Source organism: Rhinatrema bivittatum, chromosome 5 (assembly GCF_901001135.1).
Source record: "Rhinatrema bivittatum chromosome 5, aRhiBiv1.1, whole genome shotgun sequence".
In the NCBI taxonomy this organism is placed as follows: Eukaryota; Metazoa; Chordata; class Amphibia; order Gymnophiona; family Rhinatrematidae; genus Rhinatrema; species Rhinatrema bivittatum.
The window spans coordinates 234,607,874-234,626,830 of NC_042619.1; the positions used below are offsets into that span (position 1 = coordinate 234,607,874).

At 43.4% G+C, this 18,957-nt stretch overlaps 1 protein-coding gene across 4 annotated transcripts in view; it reads right to left on the reverse strand.

Moving 5' to 3' along the window:
• Positions 1-18,957, reverse strand: part of SIM2 (SIM bHLH transcription factor 2) — a 110,449-nt gene that overhangs the window by 47,561 nt on the left and 43,931 nt on the right. For 2 of the 4 annotated variants that reach the window (XM_029603472.1, XM_029603470.1), the window contains exons 2-3: positions 12,240-12,322; positions 10,646-10,735 (exon numbers count right to left, since the gene is read on the reverse strand). The exons of 1 other annotated variant lie outside the window; for it this stretch is intronic. In XM_029603472.1, coding sequence (XP_029459332.1) covers positions 10,646-10,735; positions 12,240-12,322 — 173 coding nt within the window. Of the gene's footprint in view, positions 1-10,645; positions 10,736-12,239; positions 12,323-14,798; positions 14,925-18,957 lie in introns of those variants that run through there. One more of the 4 variants, XM_029603471.1, reaches the window with a different exon arrangement.

Genomic DNA, 18,957 nt, shown 5'->3' on the forward strand with positions numbered 1-18,957 from the left:
AGCGCTATTGCCGGGCATTCTCTCTCTCCCTCAAGAAAGCAAAGCTTTTCCTTACATCTCAGTGATTCTCCGCTTCCCTGAAATAGTGCTCCTAAAAATGCTTTCATCTTTTTGAACAGCGAGATTTTATTTGCTGAAATTTAACAGGATCATACAGCACAGATGTGCTGCAAAGCAGTGGATGCCTATGCAAGAAAACCCAGAAAATAATCCTTGTTCTATATGCTGGACCGTGAAATCAGGGCTGAAGGATCACAGACAGGAGCTCCAGGCACATGGTTGTGCAAAGAAATCTTTGTGTTTACGTTGTTGATAGCAGTCGTGATCTGCTCCCTCCCCCCACTTCAGATGCACTGTCCTGAAAGTGATGGGACTCTTCTCGAGCTGCAGAGCAGAACACATGGGGTTAAAGTGAAGGAGGCATCTTGTGTTACTTTTGCACAGTGCCTAAAGGAATAATTAAGATTTAGTGGCCTAGCATACGTCTGTCTTCTCTACATATATTAAAACCCCAGTTCCATTTCAAACCTTTTATCCAGCTGCATAGTGAATGGATGGGGTAGGGGAGGTGCATGTTTGTGCTCCAGAAAAGCCCAAATCAATCAATCAATAATCGGATTGTATTGGTCTGGCTTTTCCTGCATGTAAAATAGTTACACCCATCCAATATGCAGTCACCAAAGGTTTGACAAGGTCCCTCTCTCATCCAAATCATTGCTCTCATTCTTTGTATTCTAAATTCAATTTATTTTTGTTTGGTTTTTTTTAATGTTATTTATCATAGGTTACAGAAATGTGTCATGTAAACGTGTCTTGATGTGATTGTGTTAAGCTCCAGAATAAAACATCAAAACCCCTTAGATTCTTGTTTCCATAATGAATGCCCACGTAGCTTTCTGTCATCAGTGAACTGTGCAAGACTCCTAATTCAGAGTTTCTTGTATTTTTATAATGTTGTGACAGGTTTATATTGTGGTTTTAATCAAAGCACATTTGCAAACAATAATTACAAGGCAGATGCAAAGTGAAGGGTAATTCAAGGTCAAAGTTAGGAATTCCAGATCCAGAGGCACAAGCAACTATATTGCTTTTTTTTCCAAGGTCACACAGATAGTCAGTGACAGAAGTTTGACCTTTTATTCCAGAATGTTTCTTGAACCACAGTCCAAAAACCACTAGATCACTCTGTCTTCCACTGCTCAATTCAATTCTACCCATTACCTTAGGATAAGATCTTAGTATTTATTTATTTATTTATTTATTCACTTTTTGTATACCGATATTCGTGAGAGCTTCATATCGGTTTACATCACATCATTGTACAAATCCAATGATGCATACATTAAAATAATCAATGACTAAACTAAGATAAAAACCAATCTTAAAACATTTAAAACATATTATAAAACATAGTTACTATAAAACAATTATTAAATAAATTTAGATTCTAACATCAAACTAATTCTAGCTGCCCATAAAACTCATAAAATAAGTTATATAATAGAGCGAGGGGACCAGCCTGACTATGAAAATGCTTGTTCGAATAGCCTGGAATAGCAATGGAAGCCTGAATATTTAAACACTTCTTAGTTTTTTTCCACTGGTCCCGCTCCTGTCCATTCTCTTTTATTGAAAGGCTGTATTGGTGTGTTCTGTGTACCTGTCCCCTACTATTTATTTCCAACATGTCTGGTATTAATGCAGGTAATACAGATAGCACAATGATGCAAGATCCTGGCAGACAAACACCTCAGCCCCTGCACCACTTTCAGAGCTCTTTCATGAAAACAATTAGCTTCCATTTACTGATACCAATTAACTAGTTCCAGTCACGGATTACTCGATAAAGCAGTCACAATCATGCACATGCCTTGAATTTTGTAGCTCTTCTCTGTTTTTCACTTTCATGTAAAGAAGCAGCTGAAACGGTAAGGGAAAAAGGTTAGTGTTCATAAACTCTGGGAGATCGTGGAAAGAGGAAGACAGGCTACAATATCTAGAAAAGTTAAGAGAAGCTGGGAAAGGAGTCAGGAATGCAAAGATGCAAATGGAAGAAAAAAATGCAAATAGAATAACACGGGGAGACGGGAATTTCTTTTCAGATATGCTACTGATAGGAGGAAGGGCAAAATTGGCATTGTGAGAGTCAGAAACGGAGGAGAGAAACATGGAGAGGGTGATGAGGAAAAAGCAATATTGCTTAACAAACATTTCTGTTCGGTGGTCACTGTGGAAGGGCCTGGAACAGAAGCACATAAAATGAACACAAATAAGATTGGAAGTGAAGTGAATCTCAATTGATTTTCAGAACAGTGTGTTCGGGAGGAGCTAAATAAACGTGAAGTAGATAAAGCGAAGGGGCCGGAATGAGTACATCCTGATAGCTTTGCTGGATGATATTTTCAATGCTTCTTTAAAGTTGGGAATTGTTCCAGAGGATTGGAGACAGGCGGATGTGGTTCCTATTCACAAAAGTGGAAGTAAGGAAGAGGCTGGGAACTACAGGTCAGTTAGTCTGAACTCTGCAGTGAGAAAATTAATGGAATTGCTGCTAAAAACAGAGGATAGTGCAATTTTTGGAATCCAATGGATTCCAAGATCCGAGGCAGCACGGTTTTACCGGAGATCAATCTTGGCAGGCAAATCTGATCAATTTCTTTGATTAAGTGACCAGAATTGGATCAGGGGAGAGCACTAGATGTAGTGTATTTGGATTTCAGTAAGACCTTTGACATGGTTCCGCATATTTATATTTCATATGCATATGATATATAAATAAATTGAACATCTTTGGTGTGAGTGCTAAAGTGACTGAATGAGTTAGAAACTGGTTGAGTGGGAGGGGACAAAGGGTAGTAGTAAATAGAGTTTACTCTGAGGAGGGGGCATTACTAGTGATCGGTCCTTTTTCTTTTCAACATTTTCATGAGCAATATTGCGGAAGGATCATCGGGACAGGTTTCTCTTTTTGCCGATGATAGGTGTGAAAACATAAGAAGGGATCTAGTGAAGCTTGAGGGATGGTCTAGGTCTGGCAGCTAAGATTTAATACTAAAAAATACAGAATAATACATTTGGGATGCAAAAACCCAAGGGAGAGATACAGTATTGAGGTGAAATTCTTCTAAGCACAAAAGAAGAGCAGTTTTGGGGGCTGATCATATTTGATGATCTTAACCTTTTAGATCCTGCTCATTGAAGGAATTATTTCCTGTTGCCCCTTTTTACATATCTTAGTTAACTAGACCCAAATATGGTATAAAACAATTTGCGAGTAATTAAAAGTATATGAAAAAATATTCCACTTGTGGAACATTGGTACCTAAAAGGTTAAGGTGGCCAAAAAGGTGGATAAAGCAATGGCAAAAGCCAGAAAGAAGCCTTGGTTGTACAGAGAGAGGAATGACCAACAGAAAAAGGGAGATGATATTGTCCCTGTATAAATGTCCGGTGAGACTTCATTTGGAATACTGGGTACAGTTCCCAAGCTGCACCTCCAAAAGGATATAAAGCAGTTGGAATCAGTCCAGAGGGTGGCTACTAAAATAGTTAGTGATCTCTGTTCTAAAGCATATGGGGATAGACTTAGAGATCTGAACATGTACACCCTAGAGGAAAGGTGAGACAGGGAAGATATGTTAAGATGTTTAAATAACTCCAAGGTTTCCAGGCACAGGAGGTAGACCTCTTTCAATGGAAGGGAGGCTCTAGAATGAGGGGTCATGGGATGAGGGTGAAAGGGGGTAGACTAAGGAAATTTTTTTTTTTACAGAGAGATTAGTGAGCGCATTTAACAGCCTCTCCATAGAAGTGGTGGCAGAATGCGTATGTTGGCTTTGAAAACTGGTGCAACGCAGTCTGCGGTTATGCAGCCTGTTATGCAATTACTCCCTTACCATTTCCCCTTCTAATTATCCAGGAAGCAGAAACTAATTATAAATTACTCTTTTGTTACTTTGGAGCCACATGGAAATTTGCCACTTGGCTGCCAATTTGCTAAAATTAAAACAAACACTCCAGATGGGACATCTCTGAATTAACAAGAAATGAATTTGATTAGTCCACTCAGGCTCGATTTTGAAGTTTGAAGTGCCTTTAAAAAGATAAAATGCCACTTGACCTGGAATATATACTTATCTTTGAAGGCGTTAATATTTTAGGGCAGAATTACACTGGGCCATGCTTACAGAATATTTTAAGAACCAAATGATCCCACGGGGTGTACGGATTAACAAAGAGCCAAGGAGTTTTCCGGACAATGAAGAATTCATGGATAAATGCCTAGCCATCCTCAATAAACGTGCATTGGACTTATTGTTACTAATAACAGAATATACGAAGTCAGAGTCTGAGAATATCCAAGTGCAGACCATAGCTCTACAGTAGGAGCTCAAGCAGGAGAATTTAGACACATTTGATGCATCTCTCGAGGAATTACTACAGAGTAGAGTTCACTGGGGGTCCTTCACAATCTCAGCTTGCTGCTTCTTGGAATATGTACAGCTGTTCTTTTGAATGTTGAATCACTCCTCCAAATAAGAGGCTTTTACTTGCATATGATATATAAACATTGAGCACAGAAAAATCTTTTGACATGGATATGACCTATGATTATAACTGCTTGCCTTGACTTTAGACACAAAATAGATGTGCAGTCTAGGGCTGGAAATATGATGGACACACTTAAGATGTTTTAGTGTATCTAAATGTACATATGCTGCTTTAACTCCCAGAGCGATTTTTCCTCTGTTGTTCATAGTGGGGTATATTTTCAAAAACAGTGCATGCGCGAACAAAAGTACGCTGGATTTTATAAGATACGCGCGTAGCCGCGCGTATCTTATAAAATCCGGGGTCGGCACGCGCAAGGGGGCGCACATTTGTGCAACCTGTGCGCGCCGAGTCCGGCACGTGCAGCCTGTTCCCTCCAAGGCCGCTCCGAAATCGGAGCAGCCTCGGAGGGAACTTTCTCTCCACCCCCCCGCACCTTCCCCTCCCCTCCCTTCCCCTACCTAACCCCCCCCCCCCCCCCCGGCCCTATATAAACACCCCCCCTACCATTGTCGGTAGATTTACGCCTGCCTCTGGCAGGCGTAAATCTGCGCACACCAGCAGGCTGCTGGCGTGCCATCACCCGACCCGGGGGCTGGTCCGGAGGCCTCAACCACGCCCCCGGGCCGGCGTCACGCCCCCAACATGCCTCCTGCCCTGCTCTGAAATTCGCACCGACCATCCGACACGCCCCTGACACGCCCCCTTTGCAAAGCCCCGGGACTTACACGCGTCCCGGGGCTTGCGTGCGCCGCCGAGCCTATGCAAAATAGGCTCAGCGCGCGCAGGGGCCTTTTAAGAGGGTTAAGCGCATAACTTATGCGCGTAACCCTTTTAAAATCCGGCCCAGTTGGTATCGCTCTTATTTTTTGCCTTTTAGTAAGTGCTGTTTCTTAGGAAAGATAGGTCATATTGAATGCTGCCCTCTTAAGTGGTTTATACAATAAAAAGTGCAGTTTGGAGGATGCAGGATGTCATCTTTTGCTCATTTGAATTCTGACCTAAAGAGGAGAGTATTAGCTCTCAAAAGCTCATCAAGAAATATATTGTTAGTCCAATAAAAAAGCATCAACTTGTGTGTGTGTGTGTGTGTGTGTATATATATATATATATATATATATATATATATACATACATATATAGTTTTTTTGTTTTTATTTGTGTGCATCTTTCCTGACGTCAGCAAAGTAGCTCAGGCAAGGCAGAAGATGTTTTGGAAGCTGTGGGTGTGTGTTGGCTATAAGTGCTGATTATCAGCTCAAGTTTCCATGTAAAGGTTCTATTGTGTTTGAAGGTGCACCTCACGTGCTCGTTCATCCACAGCAATTAGATTCCTCAACAGTTCAACTGTGGTTGTACAATTTGAAGGCCTGTATATCACCTCCCCTGATTTGATGGGATTTTTTACATGTCATTAGTTGTTATCTTTACTTTAATGAATTTTTACAGCTGGCAGTAAGGTCTTCACTATTGTTCTTTTTAATTATTGAGGGGTTTTGTTTCTGATGGGTCCCTGTATTTCTAGAGGACTTGATAATGCATTCTACCATGTAATAATTAATTGATATTTTTCTTCTTTTCTTTCTTTTTAATTTCACTGTTTAGTATGCTCTTTTTTTTTAAGCTGTTTGCTTAAAATGTATAAACTGCATTTAAAAAAAAGAAAAAAATTGCAATTTAATTCAAGGGAGACCAAGGGTCATTCATAAAGCAAACATTACCTCATGCTGGGGTAGATTTTCAAACCGCGCGATTTGGCGTACTTTTGCTGGCGCATCAGGCGCAAGCAAAAGTACGCGGGATTTTAGTAGATACGCGCGTAGCCGCGCGTATCCGCTAAAATCCTGGATCGGCGCGCGCAAGGCTATCAATTCCGTATAGCCGGCGCGCGCCGAGCCGCGCAGCCTACCCCCGTTCCCTCCGAGGCCGCTCCGAAATTGGAGCGGCCTCGGAGGGAACTTTCTTTTGCCCTCCCCTCACCTTCCCCTCCCTTCCCCTACCTAACCCACCCGCCTGGCCCTGTCTAAACCCCCCCCTTACCTTTGTCGGGGGATTTACGCCTCCCGGAGGGAGACGTAAATCCCTGCGCGCCAGCGGGCCGCTAGCGTGCCGGGACGCGACCTGGGGGCGGGTCCGGAGGGCGCGGCCATGCCCCCGGACCGCCCTGGGCCGTAACCACGCCCCCGGGCCCGCCCCCGGGCCCGCCCCCGGACCGCTCCCGACACGCCCCGAAAACGCCGCACGGCTCGGGCCCGCCCCCCCGACACGCCCCCCTCAGAAAACCCTGGGACTTACCCGAGTCCCGGGGCTCTGCGCGCGCCGGTAGGCCTATGTAAAATAGGCTCACCGGCGCGCAGGGCCCTGCTCGCCTAAATCCGCCCGGATTTGGGCGGATTTAGGTGAGCAGGGCTCTTAAAATCCGCCCCATATTTTGTACTCATACTTTGCCTCCCTGCTTATCAGCATAGAAAGCAGCTGTTTTTCCAGAGTCCTACTTGCAAGCTACATCAAGTTAAAGTACATGTACGCCCGATTTTATAACATGCGCGCGCATGTTATAATTCGGGGTCGGCGCATGCAAGGGGGTGCACAATTGTGCACCTTGCGCGCGCCGAGCCGCACTGCTTTCCCCCGTTCCCTCCCCCCAACCTTTCTCCCCCTAGCCCTACTCTAAACCCCCCCTCCCAATTTCTTATCTCACCTTTTGCGCCTGCCTGGAGGCAAATGGCCGCTGTGCTGGAGGCCTCTGCCCTGCCCCTGGATGCCCCTTTAGTAAAGCCCTGGGACTTAGACGCGTCCCGGGCCTTTATAAAATAGGCCCGGCACGTGTAAGGCACTCTAGGAGCGTAAATGCACTGGATTTATGCGCGAAGAGCTTTTAAAATCCGGCCCACTGTGAGCAAGCTGTCAGAGGGAGCACCTTATTATGATGTGTTACGTACTTTATTGATGTATGATTATTAGAATGCATTTGATGATTTGTTGCACTATCTTGTTTTGTTGTAAACTGCTTTGGGTTGAACTTTTGTTCAAGGACAGCAGTCTATAAGTTTAATATAACATAACATTATCCCTCAAACTGTGAACTTTGTCAGTTTGTCCTTGGTTTTCTAGAGATCTTAAGAATCTGATCTCCCATTATGATTCAACAAAACCCGCTGACCAGTAAACATTCAGATTATGGATGGGCTTTTAAGACTGATTATTCTGGCATTTTGTTTCAGTTCTAATTGTGGATTCTGTTTCTCCTGCATGTAAACAACAGGCTGTGAACCAGATCCAGAAACTTTCTACATGGTTGAAATCCAACTGTGTATGGCAGTAGGGGAGGGAGAGTAGGAGGTGGGGAGAGTTTATTCACTTGAAAAAAATAAAACAGCATTTGCCAATCTGATTGGCTGATTCAGGGATTTTTGTTTTTTGCAAATAAAACCCTTATGTGAAACCACATTACAAAAAAAAAAACCATCAAAGGTTGAATCAGGCCTTTAGTTAAAAATGGAGGAGGCAGGGGCCGAGTCAGTAACGGAATTCAAGAAAGCCTGGGTTAAGTACAGAAAATCTTTAGATACAATGATGTGATGGTAAAGCCTGAGACTGAATGGGATATGTGGTATTGCATCGGGACCAAGCAGACTAGACGGGCCTTGCAGTCCTTATCCGCGGTCATTTTTGAAGTTACATTAAATTAAATCTCTGCTGCAGACGCATGGGATCATTGCTTACGGCAGCTGGGAGTTCTCGTCTATTAAGTCACTGGAAAAGTTCACTCCTATCCCTATTTTCCTGACTGGCACAGAATGAGTGTAAACCTTTGCAGACTAGATCCCTGATTTAGGACCTTCACATTATCTGGATTCCATATCAAGTGTATCCGAGGGCGAAGGATGTGCTGAAGTAACAGGGAACTCAACGCTTGTTTTTCAGTGGTCGGTTCCAGATTCTTGATGGCAAAGGGAAGTTTGCCACGTAACATGTGAACAGGGGCAAGCAGGTCAAACATGAGAAGGATTTTATATCAGTTATAACCATAGAACATAAAAAAAAAAAAAGCAAACCGCCTCCAAGTCAGTTCGCTTGCACAGTATTAAGAGAAAGTATCTCCTGCCGAAGGATTTGATTATCTGTAACTTCTGGAAGGTAGGGGAGAGGAGACAAAAAGAATTGTTCAAATGAAAATGTGGGTAGATAGATCTGTGGAGCTTTTACGCAATTCTCACACTGAGCACTTTTGAGCATAAAATAAATACCCCAGCACTTTTTTTGTGCAAGTTTCAGCTTGTATGATCTTTTCTGTGGGTTTTTCTCTTTCTGAAGTTGTAGGAAACTAAAGAGCCTGATGATATTAAAGGGGTTTTTCCTCAGATATTAATAATAATAAAACTTGCATTCCTCATAGTTCAAGATGAGTTACAGAACAACCCACACAGGCCGATGGAATACCATGTGCTCAGGCTAGCGCACAGGTTAACCCGTGGTCGGACGTGCGTTTTGGACGCGCGTCCATAACCCTTGATGCAATAAGGGTATCAGCTCATCTAAACTTGATGAGGCTATTACCCCCAATGTAAAAAAATCACCTTGCACCCTGTCACGCACATTTTAACCCTCAAAAACGAATGTCAGCCCTAGAGATGGCATTAAGTTTTGAGGAGCCCCAAAGGTTGAACAGAAAGCAGAGAATACTGCTTTTCTGTGCTTCCTCCAACTTACTATGATGGCGATATTAAGTCAGAGGAACCACAGAAAGCAGCAACGTGAAGATACAAATTTTTTTTTTAAAGTCTTGACAGCGGTCAGGTTAGGAAAATGGGACGCTCAGTTTGCAAGCAACCATTTTCCTAACCCATGGCTGGGCAGTTGAGCGGGCAAAGTATTCCACAAACTGGAACCAGCCACTGAAAAAGCTCTCTCTATGCCTCAGCCGAATGAACAAGCTTTACCGATAACAATCTAAAAGGACCAAGCCACTAGACCTCAACATGCAAGAGGAACTACAGAGCTTCAGGGCTGACAAGATGCACAGTGGGGCCTGCATTATTTAAAGCTTTATAAAATCGCCATTATCACTTTAAATCTAATCTGTGATCGCACAGGTAGCCAATAAAATGATTTGAGAACAGGTGAACTGTCATCACACAAGGATCGCCTGTAAGAATCCACACAGCTGCATTCTGCTCCAGCTGTAGGGCTCCAGTTGTCACATTAGGAAGCCCAATATAAACTGTCTTACAGTTGTCCAGTCTTGCCAGATTGCAATATGGTATAAAAAATTCAGAGGATGACCAAAATGCTTTTACTCTAAGCAGCAGATGTAGCTTATAGAATGACAACTTAACTACATTTTTTGATCTCAAAATGATAAATGCTGAGTCGTAGATGACACCGAAAATTTTTAATTGGCAAGCTATTGTGACTGTGGGAAAATGGCTTTTAGTGCAGAGGCCTCTATAATCCTTGGACAAAAGATGCACCCTTTCAGATCTGTAAAGGGAAATGAGCCTGCAGGCCTTTTGCATTGATTTTTGCCTTTTTTTCTGCCAGAAACTGAAAATATGACACCTAATGTTAAACCCCACCATCTCAATAACAGTGTTGCAACATAAGAAAATAAATGCCCTAAGTGGTAGAAATTAATTTTAATTAATATCTTATTGCTTAATATAGGAAAAGTGAAGAAAACTGTATAAATTAAGTAAGTTATTTCTACATTATATCTCTCTATATATTTACATATATATACTTGACAGTTTTGACAATTGTTTTAGACTAGTGGATTATATGTATTTTAAAATTTAAAAAATTGTGCTCCCTGAGGAACGCTGTGAAAAAGGTTTTTTTTACTAAAGAGTTTGAGGTCCATACAAAGAGCAAAAAATGTAATATTTTGCAGGTACCAAAAATAACAATAATATGTGTAAGTGCTAAGCATATACGTAAGAAATGTTATTGCTTGTGCCTTCAGGCAGAAAGCAGGGAGCAGAAAGGAGCTGTAAGGCCTCCACATCTGGTGCAGGACGGGAGGGAAAACTCTTAACAGGGCTCTGTCTGCAGCAACTCACTCAGCCCCGTGCAAGTAAAATGCAGCTCCTACCTGTGATAAGCCAAGATGGACCGAGGCCGTCTCCGAGATGTACATTATTTTACCATCAGAGGACACCACGAACACGAAGCCGTCCAGTGTCTGGAAAAGAAGTCAAGAGTTGCTGAATGATCCCTAGACAGGTTGCTCTGCAGGAGGACTTGCTCCTTCAGTAACAAATCCTGGGTCACAGGAGATTTAAGAGCAAGCCCAGTCCTCTGCAGGTTTTTTTTTCATAACTTTCAATTATATTTTGATTTGCTGAATTTCTCCTGAGAGAGAAAGAGAGACAATTAATGGGAATTGTGAATCACATGTTATGATGGAAGAATATTCTGCTATGTAGATAGAGAATGGATGAAATAACTCAGGGAAATTTCTTTTTTTTTTTTAAATTAGGTTTTCTTTCAAATTGAATAAAAACAGCACAGTAATGGCAGGGGTTTGATTAAATTGTCATTGATAGCAGCTCAAATGTTCCAGGAATACAACCAGGAAAGTGTGCGCAGGATTTTGGCTGTCAAATTAATATTCTGTTAAAGAATACCATCAGCCAGTTTTTGGGTTTTATTATTAAATTTTCATATGCTCCTGGAGTATTTTCGGAAGCCCAAACTGCCTGCATTAGAGAAAAATCTTCCGAAGGTGTTCCTGACATAAAAGAAGCATTTACTGTACCACAGCCCGGCGGCCGCAGGATGACTGGAAAAAAAAAAAAAAAAGCAAATACGAAACTAGCAAAGAGAAAGATTTACATCAGAAGCCATAATCCGCAAAAGAGCTGGTGTAAAAACGAAAAAAAAAAAAAAGAAACGTTCAGTGTGGAGGGGATCCGGAGGAAATTCACAACGCCCTAGGGAAACGGGTCCTCGCCTGCGGATGGCCTCACTGAAATCTGGAACTAACCTTTGAGATCTGCCCAGTGCAATGGCTGGGGGCCTTAGGACGAGTCATTAGGATTCGGAAAAGCCTGGAGCAGGCGTTAATAGCTGAGCGCACTGAAAAAAAGTACAGAAAAGCAGTTTTTTCTGCTTTTCTGTACTTTTTTTTAAAGTTAAAAAAAAAAAAGAAAAAAAACCCCTGCCGGTTTTCATAACCAGCTGACTGCAGTAATGAAAACAGACGCCGAGTTTATCGGCATCGGTGTTCATAACCGGCAGACCACCGGTAACCGCGGAGGCGCGACCCCTTAATCTGTTTATTGCATGGCGCTCCCGTTGTGGGTGCCATGCCTACGCTAGGAAAATCAGCGCCCGCTTTCCGCAAATTTTATTGCATCGGCCCCACAGGCTTCGGTCTATGGACAAACTCTTTGAAAAAATGCCTGGGAGCCTCTGTGCCAGGAGGGCATTGCTCTAGCTGAGAGCAGGGGCCTAATAACGTTACGGAAAATGGAGAGAGAGATGGACTGGAGAAAGGGGGAAGGGGCTTGGCACTTCTGCTGCCCTTCCAGGGTGTCTCTGCTTCCCAGGGTCTCTGTCTGACAAATATATCCATGTCTTTCACCTTAAAAAAAAGGGAGTATGGGGGTGGGGTGGGGGGAGAGCTTATTTCTTGTCCTTAATCTAAGCTAACGAGAGCAGATGAAGAAAGAGTCGCTCGGTACCTGAAGCAAATGAGATCCCAGGTCTTTGGCCACACTGTCCAAAGAAGCAGTTCGACTCGGTTGTCCCCAAGCGTCTCCTAAACCTGCAAAAGGAAGCCCACATCAGTTAGGAATCTGCCAGTGTCTCGCATGCTGGCACGAAATGTGTCAGGAAGGGCGGACCAGAAGTAATGGCTGGATCACAATTCCGGGATAAAATAAATATAACGTCGGGCACTGAAGCGATCTGAACATCTGGAGCTCAACATGCTGTGTCCAAATGTCTGTGTATGTCGGTCAGTCATTTTTAATAGGATTTCAATATAACATCAACTGTTACAAATTGCAATGAACAGCTGATAAATACAACGCACGGCATCAGTATTTGCTCCAACAACAATTATACAATGAATCCTATTATATTGTCCCCTCTCCTTGTTTTTTCAAGTTTTATTTCAAGTAAAAAAAAAGTAAATAGTCATATAAGAAGAACTATACTAAAAACAAAAACATTTTTTTTCTGAATGAAATCATCCAGTTTCTACTGCTGAGAAGAAATGTTGGAGATTTTTTTTTTAATCAGTTTTATTAGTAAAGACATCCTCACAAAGTGCCCCGCGTCCGGTTGATGTCGGAAGGGCCCTTATCCCGTTATACCTGCTCATTCTTTCACCTGTAGGCCTCCATGCCCAAGCCAATGAACACCGCAAGAAATACTCAGAGCCCAGCAGTTGCAGGTTTTTCAATCTTCTACCTCTCCCCTCCACTTTCAGTACGGGCAGTCTGAGGGGCCCATGCAATATGGTGCGCTGAGCCGAGCACACTCTTTGTCAAAAACGGTTTTTATTGAGCATAACAGAAGAACGGAAGGTCGCATAGACAACAGATGAATACAACAATGATGAACCGTGCAGATGGACGCGGGTAGAATAGGCGCTAATCAATCCCCTAATGCAATATGGCGGACAGCCACGAAAACTGACGCTGATAAACCCGGCGTTGGTTTTCGTGACTGTTCAGCACCTGCTTTCTATGTGACTTTTATTGCATCGGCCCCTGTGAAAATAAACACATACTTTTTTTTTGTTCAGTGAGCAATGGACTCCTAAGATCACACGGCTGGCTTTGTAACCATTCTGCGCCTCCTTTTTCTTGAAATAAAAATAACCTCTAAACATGAACAGAATGAATGGAAGAAATTCTCTTACATAAAGGTACAGAAGGGTCCCGGTTCTCTTAGGTTACATTTTGACATGTTATGTGACAAGGGCGGAGGTGAAACAAGCAAAATTCAATGGTGGAAATTTCAGACTGCCCAGGAGTCACCGTGCCACTTTTATTATAAATATATAGCTGTAAAAACCATGACAGAACAAGGAAATATTTTTTTTATCGGGGTGACAATAGCTCAAAGTGCAAGTTTAAAATTATTATAAGTAATATATTAACACAGAATCCTAAAACCCGCAGTTATGAGTGCACACCTTACTCCGAATGCAGCAAATGTGAGAGGAAAACTTGTTTATATTGCTTAGTGTCCTCCAATAGCAATCCAATGCATTAACTATTACCCCCTAATGCAGAGAGTTGTATTGCTTAACCCCTGTTCTGTTAATGCTCCATGGATCTCCTGGTCAGAGGAGGAGTAGTTCCTGGGGCCAGTATTGGCCTATGGGGCTGAACCTGGAATTGGTGGTGCAGAGGTCCTGTGCTCCATTTTACATGCAGAAAACATGGTTTATGTGCACAAATCATGTTTTCTGCTCATAAAATAGGGTTTGTGCAGATTGCTTTGTGTAGAACATGGACTGTGAGCATAAAAGTGTAGCCCTATCATGTTTCCTTGTATCAAATATGATTTATGCACACTCACAAAGTTTTCTGAGCAGAAAAAAATGATTTGTATGCTTACATAACGTTTTATGCACAGAAATATGATCCCTCTGGGGATAAGGAAATACCTACAGTACCTGAATGTAATCGCTTTGGAGTGCTTAAAACAGTGCAAAATGCAGAATATAAAAATCTAAATCTAAACTATATTTTCTATGCAGAAAACATTTACGTGCAGAAATGTTTTTATGCACATTTTCGGGTTAGCGTGCTTTTTTTTAAATTCCCAATGCATTAGCATACTGACTGCGTTGAGAGTTAAAAATTATTTTAGTGTGTGCGTTAAGAAACTGTGCTGACTTTCAGCGCCCAGTTTTAACACACAGCTGATTACATCAGGTTCGATATTTTAAGAGAAAAGACCTGAGAATATTTTAGGAAAGCGGCATCCCATGTATCTGTTGTAATGTATCGGCTAAATCAGTGTGAAAAGTATGAATATAAAAATAATTCATCTAGCAGAATACAAAATAATTCATAGTATAGTCTTTCCAGACATAATCATATAGGCAGAAGTATCCAACAGTGCTAACAGCTTAGCACCACAGGTAAGATTTGCACACAATATAAGAAGAGACGCCAATAAAATGTGCATTTTGATCACGGATAAATGTCCGGTGCTGAGCAACCTGCGTGGACACCACAGATAACCGCGGTTCCCGTGCCGCACCGGTCCCATGCGGTTACCTGGGGGTGGCAGTCTGGCGCTGTCAGGTCCGAGAGGGAGGGGGAGAATCACCGCCATGCATCCTGGGCACCCCCGCCCCTTCCGGTCAGAGGCTTGATCCCATTGGATCAGGGAGCCGGGGAGGAGGAGGAGGATAAGAGGGTGGGGCAGAACCCGGCTCCTCCCTAGGCCATGTGCGCTAGGTCAAGCTGTACCTCCCCATGGCTGCCTCAGCTCCCCTCTGGAGGATCTGCTGCTCGCTGCTGCTACAGAGTGCAAGCTCTGGGGCTCCCTGTGGCCATTAAGACTGCCGTCCCCAAAGATCTGGTGGGGCTCTGGCGTTACAGATAAAGGGCAGCAGGTATGCACGGGGGAGTCTCGGGAGCAAAAGCTTGCACTTTTCTTATGTGATAGAACTGGAGGGAGGGCTTTGCGGTACTTTTGTGCGCTCTTGCTCTCTCCCAGCCCCGATTTGGGCTGTGATTAAGCGGCAGCAGGATGTTGAGGCAGAGGAGGCAAGCTGCCTGCATGAGGGGAGCAGTTAGTAGCTTTTTGAAAGCCAGGAACAGCTTCGGTGGCTCCCAGCTTCCTGCTGCATCGCCGATGCTTACTTTGCTCTTGTGCTGTTTTGTGTTTAAAACATCAGCTTCCTCCTCCACGCGGATCTGAGCTGGAAGCCTGCTTCCTTTCATTCCAGAGGTGAGTGTGCTGGAGCCTGGAGTAGTGCAGAGAGTTGCAGGTATTTGCTAGCCGTTCACGTGGCCTGATTAGCCTGTAGTGAGGGATGGAAGCCTGTTCCACGTTGCTTTTGAGGGAGATGCACCTCTCCTTTCAAACAGGAGTGCACTGTTAGCCGGCATTTGGACAGCTAGCTTTACCCTCCACCGAACTTAATAGCGCCCGCAACATGCAAATGCACGTTGATGGCCCTATTAGGTATTCCCGTGTGATTCAGTAAGTAAAATGTGCAGCCAAGCCTCACATTTTACTTTCAGAAATTAGCGCCTGCCCAAAGATAGGCATTAATTTCTCCGGGCACTGGAAAAACTGCTTTTCTGTGCACCCTCTGACTTCATATCATGGTGATATAAAGTCGGAGGTCCCGAAAGTTTAAAAAAGTAAAAAAAAATAATAATAATTTGAAATAGGCCTGCGGCTCGCGGGTTTGAAAACCGGACGCTCAATTTTGCCTGCGTCCGGTTTCCGAACCCGGTGCTGTCAGCAGGAGCATCAGCTGTCAAACCCGCTGACAGCCGCCGCTCCTGTCCAAAAAGAGGCGCTAGGGACGCGCTAGTGTCCCTAGCGCCTCTTTTTACAGCCAGGCCTAATTTTAATAAATGAAAATACTGAATCGCGCGCACAGGAGAGTGGCCTGTGCGCTCCCGCTCTCTCGTGTTTTTACTGTATCGGCCCGAAAGGATGCTAACTGTCGGTATTGAATGTCGGTATATAAAAGAAATAAATAATAATAATAATAACTGGGGAGTGGTTATCTACCTCTGGATGTTTTCTGCAGAGAGATCATATTCCTAGAGGTTTTTTTTTTTTAATTTTAAATATCTTTTATTGAAACCAAAGCGAATATTGAATGTTGAACAGCATCAGGTAATAAACATGATATTGAAAGTAAAACACCATTAAAGACATAGCAAGGTAGACAACATTAGCCTCTTGGGTTTCATTTTCAGGTAAGTAATTTTTCATCCCCCCCTCCCCTCATACCATTCACACACTCGTTCACTCTAGGCTGAGAGATTATAACGTCTTACAACGAGGTGGCAACTTTCTCCCACAAAAGAAAATAGTCTTTTAATAACAGCAAGCGCTTAGGATGCTGCAGTGGCTTTTTTCATAGCCATTCCAGCTGGGCTTGTTGCCGCATTAACGCTCGCCCGTCAAACCGAAGGTAAAGAGTCAGAGTTCCAATGAAGTAGGACGTGCTTCTTAGCCCAAATCAGAGATACTGAGAGGAATTTCCCACCCCCTCTAGGGAGGGCAACGGCAGTGTGACAGATGTAAATAAAATAAAGCCCCCAACCAGGAAACTGGTTGGGGGCCCACCAAGAACTTTTTCCACAAATCCCCAGATTTGTGTCCAGTAGTTGCTCACTTTAGGACAGCCAGTGAGTAAAAATATGGCAAAGAGCCCCCGCATGAACACTGCATTTAAGACACCGATCAGCGTCCCAGAGCTGCATTTTAACACCCTGCGTTCTAGAAAGATGGACTCTATGGAGTAATTTGAATTGGATCTCTTGCATTGCTGCTGATGGCAATTGTCGCCAAACTCCTGAAAAGGCTCTCTTTAGTATCTCCACTGAAACGGGTTTCCCCAGGTCAATACTGCACCCACCAACTAGGCGAGTTAGATGAGGGTCAGGAAGAGTGGTCTTCAATTGCATAATCCAAACTGCTATTTTATTGAAATTTGGAGGGGTGTCAAAAAAAAAAAAAAAAGGTGTCTTCTGCATCAGACATGGATAGTAGGCTCAGGTCACCCTTGCAAACATGGAGACCATAGTGGCAACTTTGTAAATATGCAAAAAAACTGCTTTTGGGGAATCTCCCAGCGGGTTTGCAACTGTTGAAGAGGCAAGTGCTTTTTTTTACTCTTTTCATCTACCCACTGAGAGAGAATGCGTAAGCCTTTGATGGCCCATGCCTTGAAAACACCACTCTCTCCCGACCAGGCAAAAAAAGTCATTGTTGCCTACAAGAGTCCAATGGATTGACGCCACCATTGCTACGCCTTACCACATGCTTCTAACCAAAAAGGTATAGGAAGCACTGAAGCCTTGCCAGTACCAAGCAAATGTAAGAGGTTAAGTGGGGGAAAAAGGGGCAACCCAATCTTGGAACAAGCCCTCCACATCGAATTTGGCATGTCCCGCTGCCCAATCATGGATTTGGCACATAAGGCAAGCAGTATTATAGAGATGCAAATCTGGCAGTGCTACCTCATCCAGCCCCTTGTCCAGCTGGAGCGTGTCAATTTTAATCCTGGCCTGCTTCCTCACTCCCACTAATATAAATGACCCAACCATTGATTTAAAGGCTCTTATATCTTTTACCGTCAGCCAGATAGGGAGCATTTGAAGGCAATAAAGAAACCTGGGAAGGATTACCATCATGACAAGGGCACATCTCTGCAGAAAAGATAAAGGAAGGTCTTTCCAACAACGGAGTCGAAGCCTTGATTTTTCTACTACAGGGTTAATATTTACTTCATACAGGTTCCTATTCCCAGCATCCAACCGAATCCCAAATAACGTAAAGAGGAAGGGGCCCAACTTAGAAACATCAAGGGGCAAGGCTTCAGATTTGCCATAGTTCAAACGCAGTCTGCAAAAGACCCAACCAAGGATATAATCTTCAGTATGTCCCCCCAATACTTCCCTCTGATTTCTGATGAAAAGCATCATGTCATCAGCTAACAGCCCCAATTTTACTTGTTGATGCTGTAATAAAATGTCCTGGTAAGAGTTCAAGTTGTGCAGTTTGATAGCCAATGGTTCCAACGCGAGAACAAAAAGTAGAGGGGACAAAGGTCATCCTGGTCTGGTACCCCTACCCAAGGGAAAGGACTCAGAGCACTCCATTTACCAGAATTTGGGCCTTGATTGAAAGTAAAGTAATCGAACCCATGCGATAAATTCATCCCCAATACCAAACCTAGCTAGGTTCCAAAATAAATATGGCCACTCCACACAGTCAAATGCCTTAGCGGCATCTAGGCTAAGCAATATGCCATCAGGGTTGCTACACAAGGGAGCCTGCAAAGCTGAAATGTCCTTGATTAAATTGGAGACTGAGATAAACCCAGTTTGATCCCGATGGACAACTTCCTGTATTGCCTGGTTTTAAACGAGCTGCCAGCACTGCTGCTAATATTTTTATTTCTTGATTTAATAACGATATGGGCCTATAGCCTGCTAGAGATTCAGCATTTTTTCCTGGCTTGGGAATTAAAACTATAGTAGCTATATTTTGTTCTCCTTCTAGGAAGCCCCTAGGTTTCGCCGCTTGAAACATGTGGATCATACAGGGAGCTACCTGGGGTCCCAATATTTTATAAAACTCTGGTCCGTATCCATCTGGACCAGGTGACCTAGCCCGATGTAGCTTCCGAGCACCTCCTTCCGTTGGATAGGGGGCCGCCAGTTGTTGCCTAACCTCCTC